The sequence below is a fragment of the Carettochelys insculpta genome, chromosome 2, assembly GCF_033958435.1.
Source record: "Carettochelys insculpta isolate YL-2023 chromosome 2, ASM3395843v1, whole genome shotgun sequence".
NCBI classification, from domain to species: domain Eukaryota; kingdom Metazoa; phylum Chordata; order Testudines; family Carettochelyidae; genus Carettochelys; species Carettochelys insculpta.
This window is the reverse complement of record NC_134138.1, coordinates 268,388,487-268,410,748: the sequence shown is the minus strand read 5'-3', so window position 1 is coordinate 268,410,748 and position 22,262 is coordinate 268,388,487. Positions and strand designations below refer to the sequence as shown.

The following is a 22,262-nucleotide window of genomic DNA, read 5'->3' as shown; positions in this document are numbered from 1 at the left end:
AGTAACCGGTTGTTATTTTGTAAAAAAAAACAAAAAAAAACAAAACAAAAAAACAAACAACAAACAAGCTACGGAGGGACAGCTCAAGCCAGTCCCAGTAACAAGCGCCGGAGGCCGGGAGCTAGGGCCATCAGCCCTCCTGCGGAGGCAGGCCATCGGACGGGGAAACAGCACAAAGAAGTGCTAAGTACCCACAAACAAACTCAAAGACTCACCAACAATGTCCTCCTCAGGCTTTAAAAAATGTGAGTCCTGCCGAGAGGCGATGCCAGTGTCCGATGGGCACAGTCTATGCATAAGGTGCCTGGGGGAGTCCCATGTGGCACAAAAATGCGCCTTCTGTGCAAAATTAACGACCAGAGCACGGAGAGACAGGGAGATGGGAATTAAACTGCTGCTTCTTGACAAGGCCCTCCAGCCAGACGTGCCGGAGCGGCCGCAGCAGGAGGGACCCTCCGGGGCCCTTAGAAGGAAAGCTGCCTCCCTCACTCCATCAGCGCAAAAACAGAGGAAAGTTTCTCCAACCCGATCCCTGCCGGCAGCAACAGTGAGCGGGACGGGAGGAGCGAGCAGCCCCCAGCCGCAGCAACAGCTGATCGGCGGCGGCACGGAGAGCCACGTGGAAGCGGCTCAGCCTCCGATGATCAGCCAACCGCCCCGCACCGCAGGCAGGGCGGCGGCTAAGCAAGCGCCGGTACCAGCGGCACCGCAGGCAGCGGCACCGACCCCCGGGGAACCGGCGGTGCAGAGCGCGCAGGCACGTAGCCTGCAGGCGCAGAAGGACTCCGCACGTGCGGCACCGCCTTCGAGCGTGCCTAGCACGGTGCCGACGGGGCCGGGATCCCCCGCCCATCAGGGGGCGGAGTTACCTCCTCAAGGGAGGGGGAAGGCTGCACACAAGAGGAGGCACTGCAGCCCCTCTCCAGACAGGGCTGTGGAGCTTTTTTCTCACAACCCTCCGCTCATGTTGCAGACTCCAACCAGAAGGCAGGGGCCCCCCCTAGCCTACCCGGAGCCCCCTTCTCCTTTCCTGCAATCAGCCTCCCCATGGCTGGCACCACCCTCGCCCTTCCTGGGATTTGAATCGCTGGACTATTATGCAAAATCGCTCTCTCCAGTGTCTCGATGATCCCCCTCTCCCAGACACACAGGGTACGTGCAAAGGGAATGGTCAAGGTCACCTTCCCAGGAACAGTGCCTATACTGCCATGGTCGTCCCTACCACGCGGGGCATGGACACCATCGGCAATCTACCAGGGAAAGATCCCCACATACTACCTCGTACCCCCGAGGGCAATCGCGATCGGGGACGGAGACTCAAGCATCCCAGGGGGGACTGGCCGTGGACCCACGAGATTTTCCCTCGCAAACCTCCAGCGAGAGGGCGCACCATCACCATCAAGAACCGGAAGGGTCCAAAGAAATGTACCCCAGCGGTTCCTCGTTTTCCTCCCCGGATGAGGCCACGGCCTTAGGGGACGTCCATCCCAAGGACGATCTCAAACAGTTTCAGGAGCTGTTTAAGAGGGTAGCTTTCACGCAAGGCATCCAGACAGCACAAGTGCAAGAGAAACATCATAAGCTCCTTAAAAATTTGAGCTCCCCGGCCTCCTCCAGAGTAGCAATCCCGCTTGATGAAGCGATCTTGGAGTCCGCCACTACCATATGGCAGACCCCGGCAACTATTCCGCCTGTCCAAAAGAGAGCGGATAAGAAATACTTCGTGCCGGCGAAGGGCATGGAGTTCTTGTTTAGCCACCCCCAGCCAAACTCCTTGGTGGTGGAGTCCTCGCAGCAAAGATTAAAAACATCTCAATTTAAAACAGGGGGAACGGACAAAGATGCCAAGAAGCTAGAGCTGTTCGGCAGAAAGGTCTACTCCTCCTCCACCTTAACCTTGCGAATGGCAAATTATGCACTTGGCGAACCATAATTTCGACAACTATGCCAGATTAACTTCCCTCATGGACTCGCTTCCAGAGGACAAAAAGCCGGTCCTCAAGGCCATAGTGCAAGAGGGCTATGCGGCTGCGAGGATGGAAGTTCAGATTGCTTTGGACGTTGCGGACACGGCAGCACGTTCCACAGCAACTGCAGTGGTGATGCGACGGGAGTCCTGGCTCCAGACCTCGGGCATACCGAGAGATCTGCAGGCGAAGATAATCGACCTTCCCTTCGACTTGCAGAAGCTGTTTGCTGAATCAACTGACTCGGTCCTTCATTCCAGTAAAGATTCAAGAGCCACACTCAGGACCCTGGGGATTTACACCCCTCCATACTCAAAGAAAAGGTACTACCCACAGCAAAGGCGGTACCAATACCAGCAACAGCGCCCCCAGTATCACAGGGGTTACGAGCAAGGGCGGCATCAGCAGCACCAGCAGTACAGAACCCCCAGGCGACGCTCACAACAGGGCCGGCCGTCCTCGGGGCGGGGCCAAAGGCCACAAGTTTGACATACAAATCCAGGGCTGCGCCATCACCACCATTGCACAAGATCATCCGAAACGACGTTTTCACCATCGCCTCCGACCATTCTACGACCAGTGGCAAAGGATCACCACAGACAAATGGGTGCTGGAGATCATAGCCACAGGGTACGCCATCCCCTTCCAGTCGCTCCCGCCGCCGCGACCCCCGCCCAAGCCCCACCCCCAGGAGGCCTCCCATGTAGCCAGGCTCAGGCAGGAGGTGGCCCACCTAGAGTTCATAGGGGCGGTGGAAAAGGTGCCGGAGCAACTGCAAGGGAAAGGGTTCTACTCTCGGTATTTCCTGATGGAGAAAAAGACAGGAGGCTGGAGGCCCATCTTAGACCTTCGTGGCCTCAACAGGTATCTGCGCAAGCAACGTTTTCGGATGATCACTATTGCCTCCATCCTTACAGCACTGGACGATGGAGACTGGTTCGCAGCCCTCGATCTACAAGACGCGTACTTCCACATAACCATTCATCCGGCTCACCGACGTTTTCTCCGGTTCATGGTGGGCAACGAACACTTCCAATACAAGGTCCTACCGTTTGGCCTTTCCTCGGCCCCCAGAGTCTTCACCAAGACCTTGGCAGTGGTGTCAGCCCACCTGCACAGACAGGGGGTGTTTATTTTCCCGTATCTGGACGACTGCCTGCTCAAAGGGACCTCGAACAGGGAGGTTCTCCGCATGATACGCGTCACAGCAAACACGTTCTCCTCACTTGGCCTGGTTATCAATCTGGCAAAATCAAAGATAGACCCCTCACAGGACATAGAGTTCATAGGGGCTCGCATAAACTCGGTCTCGGCGAGAGTATACCTACCAGAGGCTCGCTTTCGAGCCATCGGTTCCCTCGTGCAGGTCATCACCTTCAGCCCTACGGTGCCGGTCTTGACGTGCTTGCAGCTGCTGGGCCACATGGCAGCGGCTACGTTTGTGGTACAGAACGCCAGGTTGCACATGCGCAGCATGCAACACTGGCTGGCAAGTGTATACAAGCCGGCAGTACACACCGTTCACAGGGTGGTGTCGCCCTCACCTGGGGTGCGCGAATCCCTGCAATGGTGGGTAAACCCCGGGAACTTGCTAACAGGGGTACCCTTCCATCAGCCGCAAATATCGGTTTTCCTCACTACGGATGCCTCCCTCATAGGGTGGGGAGCGCACATGGGCGAAGAGGTGGCTCAAGGACTGTGGTCACCCACGGAACAGTCTCTACATATCAATGTTCTAGAGCTCAGAGCAGTGTTCAACGCCTGCAAACACTTTCGAGACCGTATACAAGGCAAAGTCGTCGGGATCAGTACAGACAATACCTCCACCATGTTCTACATAAACAGGCAAGGAGGAGCTCGATCCCGTACCTTATGCGCGGAAGCAATCCGCCTATGGAACTGGTGCATCGCCCACGATATAATCCTGAGAGCCTCCTACTTGCCGGGTGCGCACAACGTGAAGGCAGACCAGTTGAGCAGACGTTTTGCGCTCACCCACGAGTGGCAGATCCGTCCCGATCTACTACGGCCGATTTTCCACGCATGGGGGTTTCCCCAAATAGATCTGTTTGCCACTCAGCACAACAAACAGTGCCCACGATTCTCCTCCAGAGCAGGGCTGGGCTGGGGGTCCCTGGGGGACGCGTTCGCGATCCCGTGGGGGGGCCCCCTGCTTTACACGTTTCCCCCCGCAGTGCTGATCCACAAGGTTCTGCAAAAAGCCAGGAGAGACAAGGCTCGGATGATCCTGATAGTCCCAACATGGGATCGCCAACCATGGTTCCCCCTACTCCTGCGCCTGTCGGACCGCCCACCGATGCCTCTTCCGGTGGCGCCGGATCTGCTCACGCAAGCCCAGGGGTCCATAGTGCATCCGCACCCCCAAAGCCTGCGACTGCAAGCGTGGCTAATCCATGGCTCAGCTCCCTAGAGAGCACATGCACAGTGGAAGTACAGCAAGTCCTAGAAAGTAGCAGGAGGACTTCCACTAGGAAAACCTACAAACAAAAATGGACTCGCTTCATGGCTTGGTGTTCTACCAAGCAGCTGGCCCCCCTTTCGGTGCCTATACCTACAATTCTAGAGTATTTACTGGACCTCAAGAGAGCAGGACTCTCGCTATCCTCGTTAAAGGTCCACCTTGCCGCCATCTCGGCGTTCAGACATGAGGAGGGAGGGCACACGGTGTTCGCCCACCCTATGGTTACCAGGTTCCTCAAAGGGTTGGTAAACCTATACCCCCCTCGGAAACCGATTCCACCTTCGTGGAGCTTGGACCTGGTGCTTACCACACTCATGGGACCACCGTTCGAGCCCTTGGCCACGGTTCCCCTTCGCCTCCTTACAGTAAAGACGACCTTTCTTCTTGCAATTACGTCAGCCCGTCGGGTGAGCGAGCTTGCGGCAGTCATGGCAACGCCACCCTGCACTGTCTTTTCCAAGGAGGCGGTAACCATACGGCTGCATCCAGCCTTTGTTCCCAAGGTTTCTTCCGAGTTTCACATCAATGAACCTATTGTTCTACCCTCGTTCTATCCAAAGCCTCATAACTCCAGCGAAGAGGCGCGCCTACACCTCCTGGATGTGAGGAGGGCGCTAGCCTTCTACGTAGACAGGACCAAGTCCTTCCGAAAAACGGATAGACTCCTGGTCTCCCTCGCTCCCAAATCTAAAGGAGAAGGTCTCTCATCACAGAGAATCTCAAAGCACATTGTATCCTGCATAAAAATGTGCTACGAGCTCAGAAAGACTCCTTTGTCGGCCACTCCCAGGGCTCAATCCACCAGGGCGGTGGCAGCATCAACAGCCTTTTTCAAGGGCGTTGCCTTGAAAGACATTTGCAGAGCGGCGACCTGGTCATCCTACGACACGTTCGCCAAACATTACGCCCTTCACAGGGTATTCCAAGAGGATACCCGTCTCTCTGCAGCGGTCCTCTCGGGGACCAGCTGCACATAATCCGATTACCCACCACCTATCTGGGTTACTGCTGAGTAGTCACCTATGGTGGAGCACCCACGGGGACACTCGAAGAAGAAAGAGAAGTTACTCACCGTAGTAACGGTGGTTCTTCGAGATGTGTCCCCGTGGGTGCTCCACTTCCCGCCCATCCTCCCCGCTTCGGATCTCTGTTAGTGTTTTGCAGGGGCAACCGAGGCGGTTGGTCGAGGAACTGGCGGGGACCGGATCGCGCACATGGCCAGGAGCGCGCCAGGGAGCGGCGCGCGCCGGCGCATGCGCGGTCCGGCAGAAACTGCTTGGAAGATCCGATCTGCGGCGCCGGCCAAGCCGTCACCTATGGTGGAGCACCCACGGGGACACATCTCGAAGAACCACCGTTACTACGGTGAGTAACTTCTCTATATCAATATTAGTGCTCCTTGAATCGAGCTAATAGTCTTTATAGTGAAGACAGTGACGTAATATTGAGCTAATGCCTTAAATTCAAATTTATCTCATAGTATAGACATAGTATAAGTTTTTAACCATTTTTAAACAATGTAATGTGAGGAATATGTAATCATATGGTGTCTAATGCTATGTTTTATTTTTTTTGCACAGCTGAGGGTCTTCAAGCTGGCAAAATCCTGGCCAACTTTAAATACCCTCATTAAAATCATTGGAAACTCACTGGGTGCCCTGAGTAACCTCACCCTGGTTCTGGGCATCATAGTCTTTATTTTTGCCGTGGTAGGAATGCAACTCTTTGGGAAAAGCTACTACGATAACCGCTATAAAATAAGTGACTGCAGCATGCCACGTTGGCATATGATGGATTTTTTCCACTCGTTCCTAATTGTATTCCGAATTCTATGTGGAGAATGGATTGAGACCATGTGGGATTGTATGGTGGTAGCTGAGCAACCATTATGCCTTGTTGTCTTCTTGCTTGTCATGGTGATAGGAAACTTAGTGGTAAGTGTACAGAATTTTTTCTATTCTTATTGCATACATGGATACAGTATGCTAACTTGCCCTTTTGTCACTAAATTGTAAGTCTCTCCAAGGTGTAAGTAAAGAAGCCATCCTATGTTATGCTCTAGAAAAGCCCCTCTTTGTTCAGCCATGGACTCAAATTCCAGACTCCTGCAAAGGTAAGTGGGGTGGGGATAGATATCCCAGCCAGGAGTGGAGGAGTTTCTCTAATGGGTCTTTAATCATCATCATCATCATCATCATCATCAATAACCATGGGTTCAGCGCCCGTTTGTATCTGATGCCTCTCTCACTATTTCCTTCCATCTTTCCCTGTCCAGTGCAGAGTGGCTTAGTTTCTGTGAACTAGCTCCACACAAATCTACTATATCATCTATCCATTCTTTGTGGGGTGTGCCTTTCCTATTCCAACCGTCCATTATGCCGAATACCAGGGTCTTGATTTTTCATTTGTCGTTCATTCTGCAAATATGCCCAAATAGTTGTAGCTTCTGCTTTATAACCTTCTGCAGCAGGTTATCTTTCGTCTGTATCTTCCTATATAATTCCTCATTGGTGACCTTTTGCATCCATCCTATTCTCAGAATCTTTCCATAACAACTCCTTTCGAACGCCAATATTCATCTTTTTGAATCTTTCGTTATTACCCACCTCTCACATCTCTACAACATGTTTCTGGATACACACGTTTTCAAGACACTCAGCTTCATTCTTAACTTATTTCTTTGCTTTTCCAGATCTTATCCATCGCCTTCAAACTCACTCTTGCTTTCGCTATTCTAGTTGCTATTTCCTTCTTACAGTCTAGCTGATATGTTATATTGCTCCCCAGATATGTGAACTTCTCTACATTTTCTAGTTCAATCCCATCCACACTGACCATCTTTCCTATTTCCTTATCTCCAAACACCATTGTTTTTGTTTTATTAATGTTCATAATCAGTCCATACCACTTCCCTTCTTCATTTAATACCTGCACCGTTTTTGCCTGCTTCTCCTCATCTTCCTCAATGATAACTGTATCATCTGCGAACATCAAATTGTTAATTCTTTTCCCATGCCCAGATATTCCTTCTACCTCTTCCTTGGTCTTGTCCATCACTCTCTCCAGATATGCGATGAAGATACTTGGCGATATTGGATCTCCTTGTCTCGTACTTCTACTTGTTTTAAACGAACTTCCCAACTCCCTGTATGTTCTCACCACTGCCTCCATATTATCACTAATATCCTCTAAGAACTATATCAGTCTGCTATCCACTCCATATGACTCCAACACCACCCAAGTCACTTTCTGATCTATACTGTCAAATGCCTTTTGAAAATCAACGAAGCAAGGATATACGTTCTTGTTCTTTTGTCCAGCTTTCTTTGTTCTGGTTTAACTATAGGCTCCATTAGGAGCCTTTGTTATTTTAAATGCTTTAATGAGAGCTGAAATCAGTTGTGATGGGGCAGTGTTTCTGCCAGCCTGCTAAAAGCTGAAAATCACTAAGAGCTGACAGCAGCTCCAAGACTGACCTACAGATGTCACACAGAGAGGAAGGAGGCTGCAGACTGTAACTGACAGTCAGCCAGTGGGCATGATAAGCATGTAGCTGTTGGGACCAGTGAGTAGTAGGCCAACAGAAGTGGCCAGCAATTGACTGGCAGATGCAACCAACAGGAGCAGATAACATGTGGATAGCAGGAGTGGAATGAGTGGCTGGCACGGTGGCCAGTGGAGAGGACCATGACTGGTAGAGCTGCAAGTCAGAGCAAGTGCTAAGATGTTAGAGCAAACAAGGTGGCGTCTGCCCTGGATGAGAAGTGAACTCACACAGATACATCTCTGAACCCCAGGTCGTCATCAAACAAGGACAACTGCTGTGAACGTGGTATGGTGAGGGAACAGAGAAAAGCAGAGAAAAGGAACTTTTGGCTATAGAATTCAGGAAGATGAGACTTTTGTTAATTTAAAGAACTTATGAGCAAAATTGCAGTCATTGGGTGTTTGAACTTCTGCTTTAAGGAGGAAGCCAGCTAGGCCTCAGTCATGGTCAAGGTGGCCTTGCTACCTGCATCACAGGTTTTCTGAGCCGTTGAAGAAATATCTGAGATGTAATAGGCAAAAGCCATTGGCACCTTCTGCATGCTCAATTCACTTAACTAAATCTTCAAGAGCACAAATTTGACTCATCACTTGGAAGATCCATACAATTTATAGTGGATTCACTAGTGATTTCCTTCTCTTTGGCATTTGCTGTTTTAATTTCTGTGGGGTTTGGGAACCACCACAACAAAATATTGAATACTCCATTTAGTTTACCATCCTCTCCTCCTTTTTTCCCTTCCATTTTCCAGAGAGCCCTCTCAAAAGCACATGCTTCACTGGGAGGTAAAATTGCTTATAGCTTTTAAGGCAATTGAATTCAGAAGGAAGGGCTTTTCTTCCATTATTTTCTAGTACCAAAGAAAAAAGGGATCTGGCACCCAGTTCTGGACTTCAGAGCAACTTCATCCTTAGAACAGAATTCCAGATGGTAAGTCTGACCTCAATAATCCTCTCTCTGGATCCACAGGACTGGCTTTACAGATCTTAATCTCCAAAATGAATGTTTTCATGTTGCTATCCATTGTTCCCATAGGGAATCTCTACAATTTCAGCTCAGAATTCCCATTATGAGTAGGGTGTTGTCTTTTGGACTTGTCAGGAGCACCAACAGTATTAACCACATACCTTAATAGCATAGTTAAGGCTGTTTTGATTTTTAGACCTAATTAACTTTGGTCTCCAAGTCAGCTGCAATTTCATCCAGACTTGATAACCCAAAAAGAAGACCAAATATGCCATCTGGATCCAACTTACCTAAATCTTATAATTTGATCTCTGGATAGTTGTCTGCCGTAGAGAAAAGCAGCTCCACAGAAGTCCAAATATCCTTATTATCACAGAAAAGAGTCCATCACAGTTACATATTCTACTAAAGTGAAGTGTTTACTAGCAGACCCAACTGGCATCAACTATATCTTTCACAGGTGTAAATCCCAGCCATACCAAATTGTCTAGTACTAATTAAAGACATCTACACTTACCAGGAGTTCCATTAGAGTCCACCTACTAGAGAGGTAAGCTAACCAGTTTCCAATTCAGAGACTTGCTGTATTCAGATGACAAACACATTTGGAGAGTGGTAAATAGTGAAGAGGACAGGTCACTGGCACACAGTGATCAAGATCACTAGGTAAACTGAATACAAACACACAATACTTGAATTAATTTGACTAAATATAAATGTATACGTCTAGGAATAAAGAGTGTAGGCCACACTTACAGAATGTGAGACTCTATTCTGGGAAACAGTGACTCTGATAAAGTTTTGCAGTTGGTAGATAATCAGCTGAAAGACCTAATGTAATCCCGGGATGCATATATCGGGGAAACTGAAATAGGAGTAGGGAGGTTATTTGATGTCTATATTTGGCAGCAGTACTACTGTTCCTGGAATATTTTTTCCAGTTCTGGCACATGCAATTCAAGAAGGATCTTGACAAATTGGGGAGGGTTCAGAGAAGAGCCATGAGAATGATTAAGAGCTTAGGTAACTCAAGAGGCTCAGTGTATTTAGTTTAAAAGAGAGATGGCTAAAGGGTGACTTAATTACAGTCTAGAAGTACCTACATATGGAGCATATATATTTAATAATGAACTCTTATGTCCAGCAAAAAAAGGTGTAAAATTGCCTAAGTTGAAGTTGAAGCTAGGCAAATTCAGACTGGAAATAAGGTGAACATTTTTAACTGTGACAGTAATTAACCACTGCACCAATTTATCAAGTATTGTGGTGGATTCTTTATCACTGACAATTTTTAAGATTGGTTTTTTTTTCTAAAATGTCTGCTGTAGAAATTATTTTGCAGAAGGTCTATGTCCTGTGGTATAAAAGAGGTCAGACTACATGATCTCAGTGGTCTCTTCTAGCCTTGAAATCCATCAGTTTTCTCCTATCTCGTGGTAGCTAGATTCCTAAAAGACCATGTCAGGATTTATCCTCCAATCAGAAAATGTGTATCTCTTGGGGATTGAAAGTTATGAGTAAGGGAATTGATAGGATATTCCTTTGCACCTCTCTCTGCATGCTCTTTTTTCACCTGTCCAACGAAATAGTGTTTTGGTTAGCCATACTATCTGTTAGAATGGTTGGAGAGATCTGGGTCCTTGTGGTAGGACCACTTGGGTTCTTCTTAATCAGGGTAATTCACTTCCTTGTTTTCTTCCCCAGCCAGACTTTAATGAAAGGGAAGTTAAGCTGCACATTTTAGAAGGGGATTCCTTAATGCATCCCCTTTATTATAAGTAGATTTTGCAGAAAGAGTCAACATGCTCCAACACACAGGCTTACTAGATGTATTAGGCTGTGCTGTGATTTAGCTAATATGAACCCTTCTGAAATAATCACAGCCCATTCTACCAGAGCTCAGGCAGTCTAAATAGCATCTCTGAAAAATGTGCCAGTAATAGAAATATGTAGGGCGGGTACACGGAGTTCAATATATTCCCTAATGTGACATTATTCCACTGCAGATGCATCACAGTCTGCTGTTCATTTTGTCAGGGCTGTTTTCCAGTCATTACTCAGATTCCTGGAACCTGCCTCCATCCAGTCAGATCTCTGGTTTTGAGTCACCATCATTGGAATATATGTGGGCAGGCACTCAGCCAAGAATGGTTACTTTCTTACAGCAACTGGTTCTTAGAGATGTGTTGTTCATATGCATTCCATGACCGACCTACCTTGCCTTCTACAACAGCATCTTATAACATTAGGATTCTGTATTGGTGAAGGAATTGAGGTGTCAGTTGGTATTGCCCCACAACGTATGTCCTCATTTGGAGGCATGAGAACACTCAAAGCTCTGCTGTGGCTCCCAATGCATGCTTCAGGCCAAAAGACTCTGGAATTGCATGCAAAGGGCATGTGCACACCGTCCATGGAATTGTATATAGCCATCTCCTTTCAAAGAACCCCAATTATTTAAGGTAACTATTTCATCCCACTTTCATCTTAAAGTTAATATAGAACTAGGCTTCCCTTCCCTCCTCTGGAAAACGCTGGAGGAAAACCAATGATTCTACTAATTGCTGTTTCAACCACCTCCCCCACTGTATTTGGAGCAATATAATCAACATCTAACCGGATATACCTTTTGTAGTGCCACCTGCAACCAAATTAACTCTACCTAAGGGAAGTAAGTCCTACAATATTCTTCACTGCAATGGTACAAAATAGACAGACACACTCAGCCTGGTTCTTACCTTACATCCATGCAAATCCGAAGCAGCTTAAGTTAGGTCTGATATAACTACACCTACGTAAAACTTTTGTGTGACTAGTGTCAGAGCTTCATTATCCTGTACAAGGTCTAGACATTGCTGTTAGTGGTAAGTCTAGGCTGACAGCTCTACAACATAAACCTCTTCAACATTCTTTTCAAGTACTGTCCAGCGGCTAGTATATCTATAATGATATGTAATTGCCTTCTTGTGGTTCTAAGAGTTTCCATTGTTTCCATTAAATCATGGATTTTATACATAGCCCTGTATTGGCAGTAAGGTCATTTTATGCTACACAAAATCTATTCTTTGGGTGGGATCATCATGGAAATGTGTACTTATGTGAGAGCCAAATATGCTCCGTGAAAAACAATTTGCTAAACAATTTTATTTTGTCATCTTAAGGTTAGTTCATTAAGAACCAATTGTTTAGAAAGTGACTGTAATCTTCAAACCCACTATTTACATTTCAAGATCACATTTCTATGATTACCTTTTTATTTCAATTATTTTCAGGTTCTCAATCTGTTCATTGCACTGCTGCTTAACTCCTTCAGTGCTGACAATCTCCAGGCGCCAGAGGATGATGCAGAGATGAACAATCTCCAGATTGCATTTGCTCAAATTCGAAGAGGACTTCAGCAGATGAAACACGCAGCATGGGATTTCTGTTGTGGAAAGCTCTGTTATCCAAAGAAAGCCACCAAAAAGAAAATTAAATTGACTACCAAGAACACATGTATGAAGGGTGGGAAAGAACCAAAGAATTGTAAAGAAAATCACAGTAAAAATGGGACTGACAAAAATGGGGACAAATGCTCATTTGGCACTTTTGAAGATTTTATCACCAACCATAACACATTTGTCTGTGTCCCTATTGCTGAGGCAGATTCTGATAGCGAGGACCATGAAGATGATGGTAATAAGCTGACCACATTCTCAGAAACAGAGTACAATAAACAGGTAAGAAGCATATAAAAGAATACATTGAATAGTAGTGAACTTTTTAATTTAGCAGACAAAGTGAAAGCATGAGCTAGCAGCAGGAAGTTGTAATTAAATGTTCCAATTGGGAATAAAGTTTTCATTTATTAAAGTGGGAATGATTAACCATTACAAGAACTTACCAAGGATAGGTAATTTCTTAGGCTTCATCTAAACTACAGCGATCCTTTGAAAGATGATTTTCCAGAATATCTCTTCTGGAGGATCTTCTTTCGAAGGATCACATACACACATAAAAAGCAGATCGAAAGAGCAATCTGCTCTTTTGAAATAGTGCATCCACACAGCCCTGGGTGCTCTTTCAAAAGAATGGGCCAGGAAATGCTGCGCATGAGGTTGCATAGCCAGCAAACCTTTCTGGGAGCACTAGCCATGCACTCCCTTAAGGGGTCCCTCCCAAACTCCCCTTCCCTGCACATGCTGCTGAGGACTGCCATGCTGGACACAGTGCTGCAGAGCCAGTGCATGGTCCTAATCCTCAGCCCTCAGAGCCACTGACCAAGAGCAGCTCCGGACCCACAGGCTCACCTGCTGGCCATCCTGAATGCTACTGTCTTCTACCTTCTACGGTAGATGATACCTGATCCAGAGGTCCTTAACCCACCATGGTCCCTTCCACGCACCTCCGTCCCCGGGCAATCCAGCACATGTGGACCCATCCAGCAAGCTCTGATTGGTGGGATCAGGTGGTCCTGGCCAAGTGGGACAATATGTGCTGGCTACAGAATTTCTGCAAGAAGAAAGACACCATCATGTAACTCTGCAGCTGGTTCGCCCCGGTCCTCTGACACCATGACATACAGATGCAGCCTGCCCTCAGAGTGGAGAAGCGTGTGGCCATTGCTGTTTGGAAATTCATGACCAAGGACAGCTACTGTCCCATGGGGCAGCAGTTTGGGGTGAGCAAGTCGACCATCAGGGCTGTCATACTTGAGATAAGGCACACTCCACTCACTAGCTTATCACGGGGAGGTGGGAGTGGGCTTCTGAGCAAGGGGAACCCTCAGGAGTGCAAGGGGCTGGGCCAGGGGGAGGAGGAAGCCTAGCCCCAGGGGACTGTGATGCCCCACTTGTATGCAGTCTTGCTGCTGGAGAGGTGACCTTGTTTGAGGGGGGTGTTGGCAGAGTGGGCAGGGTCAGTGGGGCCTGGGAGAGGGTGGGGGGCAGAGGTAGGGGAGGAGGCAGGGGCACCCCGTTCACACCCACAAGCATGCTGCTCACTCTCCATCCCCTGCAAGTTGTGACGGCCATCAACCAGATGATGCTCTAGAGGCTCATACATGTTGGGGGTTTGGACACAGCTGTTGCAGGGTTCAATGCCCTCAGCTTACCCCACTGCTTTGGAATGATTGACAGCATGTATATTGCCATCAGAGCTCCAGGCCACAGTGCCGGCCACTACGTCAATAGGAAGGGCTGCCATTCTGTCATGTTCCGGGCACTGGTGGACCATTGGGGCCAGTTTATGGATGCTTATGTAGGCTGGCTGGGCTGGGTGCACAATGTACATGTATTCTGGCACTCCAGCCCTTACCGATGTGCTGCAGCAGAAGCGCGCCATCAGAGACATCACCATGCCCTTGTGTATGGTGGGTGATCCTGCCTGCCCCCTGCAGCCCCAGCTTATGTATCTGTACATGAGCCACCTCAGTCCCACCCAGGAGCTCTTCAACAGCTATCTCACCTGGTCATGCTACCCCATCAAGTGTGCCTTTGGCTGTTTGAAGGAGAGATTTAGGTGCCTCCTCACTCACTTGAACATTGGGTGGACAACATTCCCCAGGTCATGAGGGCCTGCTGTGCCTTCCACGACCTTGTCAAGGCCATGGAGGAGACCTTCCCCCAGGGCTGGATGGCTGAGGCCAGCCCCGACTATGAGTTGACTGTGGCCCCCAATCAGCAGGTCCACTCTGATGGGTTCCAGATTTGGGAAGCCCTCTGGGAGGCTTTCACCTGCAAGCTCCAGTGACCCTTCCTCAGGCACTCCCCACAGGCTCCTCCACCCAGCAGGCCCTCCCTGTCTCCATCCCAACTCCTCCTGTCCATCCATCCCGCACCTTGTCCCACCTGGATATGAGGGACCTACATCCACCTGGGTTTTGCAAAAATAACCAATGTATTTGAACCTGTTAAAATGATTTCAAAACAACCATGAACCATGTAAATAAAATAAGGACAGCTTTGTTAGAAATGGAACTAAGGTCTTAACTGGGCAGAACTATATACACCGGGGCTTGGGGGGCACTAGGAAGGAGGTGGTGGCACCAGAATTTGGAGGGGTGCCTGGGAGAGGGTGTGGTGTGCCTTGGCTCTCTGAGAGGGTGGAGGACCACGGGCCTCAGCAGCCATGGGAGTTCCTTCTGCCCCAGGTGCAGGCTCCCTGTCAGGGCATGGATGGTGCCAAGAAGCAGGGGTGTGGGGAAGTTGCACCAGGCTTGGCCCTGGTGGGGAGGGTCAGGGAGCTTCCAAATTTGTTTTGGGAATAAGGGAGTTTTGAAGTCTGGAGTTTATTTCGAAGTGCCCACATCTACATGACCAGTTAGTGTTTCGAAAGCAGCACTTTCAAAGCATGAATGGCCACTATTATACTTACTGAGGCACTGAATCTTCATATCAGTGCCTCATTAAACAGTTCTGATCCCTGTCATTTACATGCCTCTTCCAAAAGGGAGGGACATGCATAGACACAGCCTGGATGGGAGGTATACTTGGAGAAGTAGAAGTATACCATGCCTCTTTCCCACAGAAGGCAATTTGACGTCATGACTTGTCTCATGAACAGATACAACCATGTCTGATGGTAAAACGCTAGGGCTACGTCTACACTAACAGAAATCTTTAAAATGGCCATGCAAATGGCCATTTTAAAGGTTACTAATGAGGTGCTGAAATGCATATTCAGCACCTCATTAGCATGCCACTAGCCACGGCTCTTTGAAATTGCTGTTTTCACTGCCACGCAGCTCGTCCAGACAGGGGTCCTTTCGAAAACGACCCCCCCCATCTTTACGAGCTGCGTGGGAGCGAAAAGCGACAATTTCGAAGAGCTATGGCTGGCAGCATGCTAATGAGGCGCTGAATATGCATTTCAGCACCTCAATAGTAATCTTTGAAATGGCCATTTGCATGGCCATTTCAAGGTTTTGTGCCAGTGTAGATGCGGCCTGGATGGATTTTGGAAAGGCATTACTCCATAAAATACAAAAGCAACTTGTTCACTAAGTCACAGTTCTAAAAAGCACGTAATGGGTTTTTTTTTTCTGTGTAAGCATTTGTTTCCAATACTGCAGCTTGCGATCACTTGAAGCTCTAAAGTTTGTTGAATAAACGTTTACTTGTTTTCACTATAAATGTATCTAAGTGCTGAGTTTTAAAAGGAGTGATGATATGAGGTATAACTGATGAATTTGTGGTGTAATTCTTCTTTGGGAGCAGTGAAACTGAGAGTACTGTGAGTGTACAGTGGAATAGGGCCTGGACAGTCCAGGGGGGCAATGAGAAGGACTAGCTGTTTGAGGGTGCCTATTTCTAAGCCAGAGAGAGAAAGTGGAGCCTGTATAGGTGTAGAGGCCATGTTGCATGTGGGCAGTGGATTTGGTCATCTGATCCACCGTAGGGACTGACGAGGTTTTCTCTTACTAAGGTCATATGGTAGTGGAGTGCCTCAGAATCCTGTGTGCCTCTAGGGAGCATCACAGGAGTCATGACTGACTATGACTCTAAATATCCTCTCTTCAGGTCCTGAATGCTGCTGCACAGACCTGCCGACAGGGGTGGAGTGGGGGCAAAGGGCCAACTGAACCCAGATCCAGCTTTTTAAAGGGGCCTGGAATTCCGGTCTTTGCGGTCAAAGTAGCAGTGGCAGATAGAGCTCTGGGGCCCTTTGAATTGCCATGGCAGCATTGCTGTGCATGGCTGGAGGGACAATGCCATGATCTGGAGAGCGCTGAGGGCCAAATGCACTAGGCCATGCCCTTTACTCCCTTGGCCCTGCCCCTTCCAGGGCATGGAGCCGGGCCTTCCTCCCACCTTGTCTCTGTGCTTCTGCTGCTACATAGTTATACAGATTTCTTCACTTGGTTCTGAAGCAAAGATCCCCAGTGGGCTTTGGATCAGATCCCTGTCCAGATCCCTGAACTGTAAATTTTCTTTATTTTAGGTAACCAAGGAAAATTTTTTTCAATGAACTTCTCTCTGTAAAGGGAAAAACAATAAGTGAGCAATTCAGTGTGCTTTGTGTTCTGTTTGGAGAGTTCTACTGTACGTGTTGTCCCTGTGAACAAAAAAGAAAAAACAAAATGAGCCCATATGTGATTGTCTTTGACAGGAAAACCACCTGCGACAGAGGGGAGAGCAATGTAGAAGCCCAGGAGTTTGGAGTAAAGGATCTGAGGTTTTCTCTGAAGACTTAAGTGACTTTAGCATATGTAAACAAGGGAAGGATGAATCATCACAACAACAAAATGAGGTAAAGCAGAGTTCTTATGGAACATGAAATCACAATACGGTCCAGTATCTGCATTTTTATGTTTCAGTGTTTTTGGAATCTGATAATGACTCAAAAATAATGGTGTACAATACATTTTTGTTTAATATTCTATTTTATGTTTAAAGCACAAGAACTCTTTTTTTTTCAAGTATTTGTGAGGCCTCAGGTATCTTAGCCATGTGAGTGTATATCATTGTTCTATTTTGATTAATACGTGCATCGTAACATGACTTATAAATGTATGTGGATCAGTTATATTTAACTTGAAGTATTCTGTCTCATAGGTTAGTGGCAGAGTAATTAAATCTCTGTGAAGGGAAATGTCACAATACTGTATTTATAAGTATCTGTTAAAATTTTATTAAAAAGGGAAACTAGATTATAAACTGGTTTTGATTCAGAAAGATTACCTATAAAATTAATGTTCATCATCATCATCAATAACCGTGGGCTCAGCACCCATTGGTGTCTGATGCCTTTCTCACTATTTCCTTCCATCTTTCCCTATCCAGTGCGGAGTGGCTTAGTTTCTGTAGACTAGCTCCGCACAGATCTACTATATCATCTATCCATTCTCTGTGGGGTCTACCTCTCCTATTCGAACCGTCCTTTATGCCCAATACTAGAGTCTTGATTTTTCGTTAGTCATTCATTCTGCAAATATGCCTGAATAGCTGTAACTTCCATTTTATAATCTTCTGCAGCAGGTTCTCTTTCGGCTGTATCTTCCCATATAATTCCTCATTGGTGACCTTCTGCATCCATCCTATTCTCAGAATCTTTCTATAACAACTCCTTTCGAATGCCAATATTCTTCTTTTCGCATCTTTCGTCATCACCCATGTCTCAAATCCGTACAACATGCTGCTGAATACACATTTTCAAGACGCCCAGCTTTGTTCTTAAGCTAATTTCTTTGCTTTTCCAGATCTTACCCATCGCCTTCAAACTCACTCTTGCTTTTGCTATTTTAGTTGCTATTTCCTTTTTACAGGAAGGAAGATCATATGTTATGTTGCTCCCCAGATATGTGAACTTCTGTACATTTTCTATTTCAATACCATCCACACTGTTCATCCTTCCTATTTCCTTATCTCCAAATACCATTGGTTTTATCGATGTTCATAATTAGTCCGTACCGCTTCCCCTCTTCATTTAACACTTGCACCATTTGCACTAGCTTCTGCTCATCTTCCTCAATGATAATTATATCATTCGCGAACCTCAAGTTGTTACTTCTTTTCCTGTGCACAGATATCCCTTCCACCTCTTCCTTGGTCTTGTCCATCTCTCCCTCCAGATGTGCGATGAAGATACTTGGTGATATTGGATCTCCTTGTCTCATACCTCTACTTGTTTTAAACCCACTTCCCAACTCCCTGCATGTTCTCACCGCTGCCTCCGCATTATCATTGATATCCTTCAACAACTGTATCAGTCTGCTATCCACTCCGTATGACTCCAACACTGCCCAAGTCACTTTCTGATCTATACTGTCAAATGACTTTTGAAAATCAATGAAGCAAGTGTATGCATTTTTGTTCTTTTGGCAAGCTTCCTCTGCTATCAGTCTTAGTGCCAATATCTGCTATATGGTACTTCTATCTTTTCTGAACCCTGCTTGCTCGTCTGCTACATGTTCTTCTATCTGCAGTCTTAATTTCTCAGTTGGTATCATCATCAGCACCTTACTTAGATGACTTATTAGGGCAATCATTCTGTAGTTCTTGCACTCCAATGTACTTCCTTTCTTGGGTATTGTCACTAGCACAGATCTTGTCCATTCCTTAGGTGCCTTCCCTTCTTTCCATGCTACATTACATAGTTGGTGTATTTCCTGAATCATGCTTTCTCCGCTGTATTTGATCATCTCTCCTGTGATCTTATCATTTCCAGGGCTCTTGTTGTTCTTTGGTTGTTTCACTGCTTTTTCTACTTCATCATTTGAAATATCGGTCTCGCTCTTGATGCTCGGGGGAGATATCTCTTTCAATTCTTTAATCAGTCTGTCTGAGACACTCGGGTCCAACTGTGCTTTGTATAGATTGGTGCAATATCTTGTCCTTCACTGCACAATCTCCTCCCTCTTCATGAGCAATTCTTCATTCCCATCTTTGATCACCATCTGCTTTGGTTGCCATTTCCTATTAATATTCCTAATTGTCTTATACACCTCCCTGATCTTACAGTCGCCGTAATGCCTCTTGATATCTTCACATTGATCTTCTAACCATTTCTGCTTATCCTTTCTGGCTGCTTTCCTTACCTCATTACATTTCATCCTATAATGCTGTTCTGCCATCTCAGAAACATCTCTTCTGATCTTCAGCGGTCTCTTATCTTGAACCAAGTTCAGTGTCTTCTGGGTAATCCACTTCCTATTGATCTTTTCTTCTTCTGGAACAGTCTGCTCAATTGCCTCTTCTGTAGCGATGGCTGTCCCTGCTACTCTCTTATCCAGGTCTTTCTCTGTGGAGATATTCTTAATCTTCTCTTCGAGTGCTGCTCTGTATGCATTCCCTGTTTCTTCCTCACATAGCCTCACCACATCTCTTCTTTTCTTAAATGGTGTCTTACGTTTTCTTTTGAGTTTTATCTTGATGTTTGCGATCATGAGACTGTGGTCTGAATCTATATCCGGTCCTTGAAATGTTCGGCACTGCTGTACTGATGTTATCTATCTTCTTCTATCAAAATCTTATCTATCATATTTCTTGGACTTCCCATCATTCGATCACCACATCCACTTCCTGCAGTCCTTTTGTTGGAATCTTGTGTTGCAGATCACCATCTCATGCTTTGTAGCAAGCTCTAGCAGTTTCTCACCTCGTTTGTTTCTTTCTCAATATCCAAACCTTCCTATGACTCTCTCCCAACCTTAGTTATCTGTTCCAGCCTTCACATTCCAATCTCCTCCAATGATCAACACATCTTTCTTTGGTATCTTCTCCACCGTCTTTGTCGAGTCTTTATAGGATAGCTCAATCTCTTCCTCCATACCGTCCGACATGGGTGCATTCACCTGAATGACTGAGATGTTGAACAGTTTTGCTTCAACTCACGTGACCATCATTCTTGCACTCACCGGTTTGTATCCTAATAATGCTCTTCTAGCTGTTTTGCTAAGAAGAAATCCAACTCCTGCTTCATGCTTCGTTTTGTTTCCTGACCAAATAACTTCGCAGCTGCATACCTCTCCCGATCCCATCCAACGCATCGCTGCCAGTCCAAGTATATCACATCAGTATCTCTCCATCTCCTTCCGAAGCAACTCTAATTTTCCAGTTGCCTACAGCGTTTGGATGTTCCATGTTCCAATGGATAGCATATGTGTGAGGTGTAATTTTCTTTCAGTAGCCAACTTATCGACCCAACCCCGATCACTCGATTGGTACCATGAGCCTTGTTTATCCGGGCAATGTGCGAGCCAGCATTTTTTAACATGTAGTTGTACTGGCATCAGATTTCATTTGTATTGTTGTTTGACAGTCAGCACATCGACACAAATCTGACCAACACTCCTCCTTCATCCAGGCTTGGGACTGGCATGGAGCTTTCAGTGGCTTCATGGCGGAGTTAAAATTAACATTGCTTACTTTTATCTCTTGACATCTTTATTACCCAAAGTCTGTGTTTACACTAGCTCACAACTTAAAAAGGGAGCATGGTAAGTAGGGTTTCGGGAGATTACTAATGAAGTGCTGCAATGCATATGCAGCACTTCATTTAGCTAATTCTCCCTCGTGGCAACTTTGAAGCGGCAAACTTCCAAGTCTCAGCTTGCACGTAGCTGTGGCTAACCCACCCGTACTTCAAAATGGAGTAAAGGAAGTAAAGGACTTTGAGAAGCAAAGGGACTTCAAGGGAAGCTGTTATTGATGTAGCAACAGTCACCACCAGCATAGCACCAATGCCCAGCACTGACAAGATCCACAGCACTGTGGTCAGCATCCAATTATTCCTGACTCTGGCAAGTTGTATGCATTGGACTGGAAAAGCTACATATCCCAGTCTCAGCACTGTTATCAGCACAGTGCAGAACACTGTGAATCACCAACTTGGCCACCACAATGGCAAGGGGTTATACAGTGGCCCTTTTGGACTCTTTGGGCCTATCACCAGGCTCAAGGGCAGGGCAACTGGGCTGCTTTTGTAGTGTTGGTGCCTCCCAGTCCCCTTTCAGCTGCCTCGGCATCATATGCAACCAGAGCAGTCCCACCAGATGAGACATCTTTTCCAAGCTCTGTGGCGCTTCCACTGACATCAGGGCCCATATCTGTGCTCCAAGCTGAGTGCATTCAGTCTGTGGGCTTTTGTCGGGAACTCCAGACAGGGTCAGGCATGTGGGAACCAGAGGCCCAGGAAGACCCTGTACCCAGGATCTCATCATCCTCTTCCCCTGACAAGGACGTGGCAGAGAGTTCCTCCTGCTCTTTACCATTCTGGAAAACATCTCAACTTTTTATCGCCATTGCTGAGAGAATGCAGGGTTTCCCCATATCCTCACAATATATCTCCTCATGGATCAAGTCCTGTATATGGACACATTGGGAGCATCGACACTAGCAACTACATTCGAAATTAGGATCGGAAGACTGAGTTCTTTCGAAAGAAGCCGTGGAGCGTCGACACTGACATGGCGCTCTTCCAAAATTAATTTTGAAAGAACTCCCCTGTTATTTTGAAGTCGGTCCTCCGTTCCTGGGATGGGAAAAGCGCCCTCTGTCGAAAGATTATTTCAAAAGAGAGCAAGTGTAGATGCTCTGCGGCCTGCTCTTTCGAAACAGTGGGTCCTCTATGGCTGCGATCAGCTGGCAGACAGCAGCGCTGCTCACAGCGCAAGCGGAGTTCTATGGCTCCAGTGTCCAGCCTCATTTCATCACGCAGGCCCAGAAGCCCTCAGGCAGGAAGCTAAGAGCATGCAGGGAGCCCATGCTGCTGCTCACAACATTCCTAGCCACGACGCCCCAGGGGAAGCCGCATCACTTCTGGCACCCTGGCCAGCAGCCAGGACTCCCACCCACCCCAGAGGCCATCCAGAGACCGGGGG

General features: G+C 47.1%; 1 protein-coding gene across 1 annotated transcript in view; it reads left to right on the top strand.

Annotated features, from left to right (window-relative positions):
- The window catches only part of LOC142008336 (sodium channel protein type 5 subunit alpha-like), a 116,477-nt gene that overhangs the window by 57,084 nt on the left and 37,131 nt on the right, over positions 1 to 22,262 (top strand). The window contains exons 15-16 of the mRNA XM_074985516.1: positions 6,030 to 6,383; positions 12,235 to 12,681. Coding sequence (XP_074841617.1) covers positions 6,030 to 6,383; positions 12,235 to 12,681 — 801 coding nt within the window. The remainder of the gene's footprint in view (positions 1 to 6,029; positions 6,384 to 12,234; positions 12,682 to 22,262) is intronic.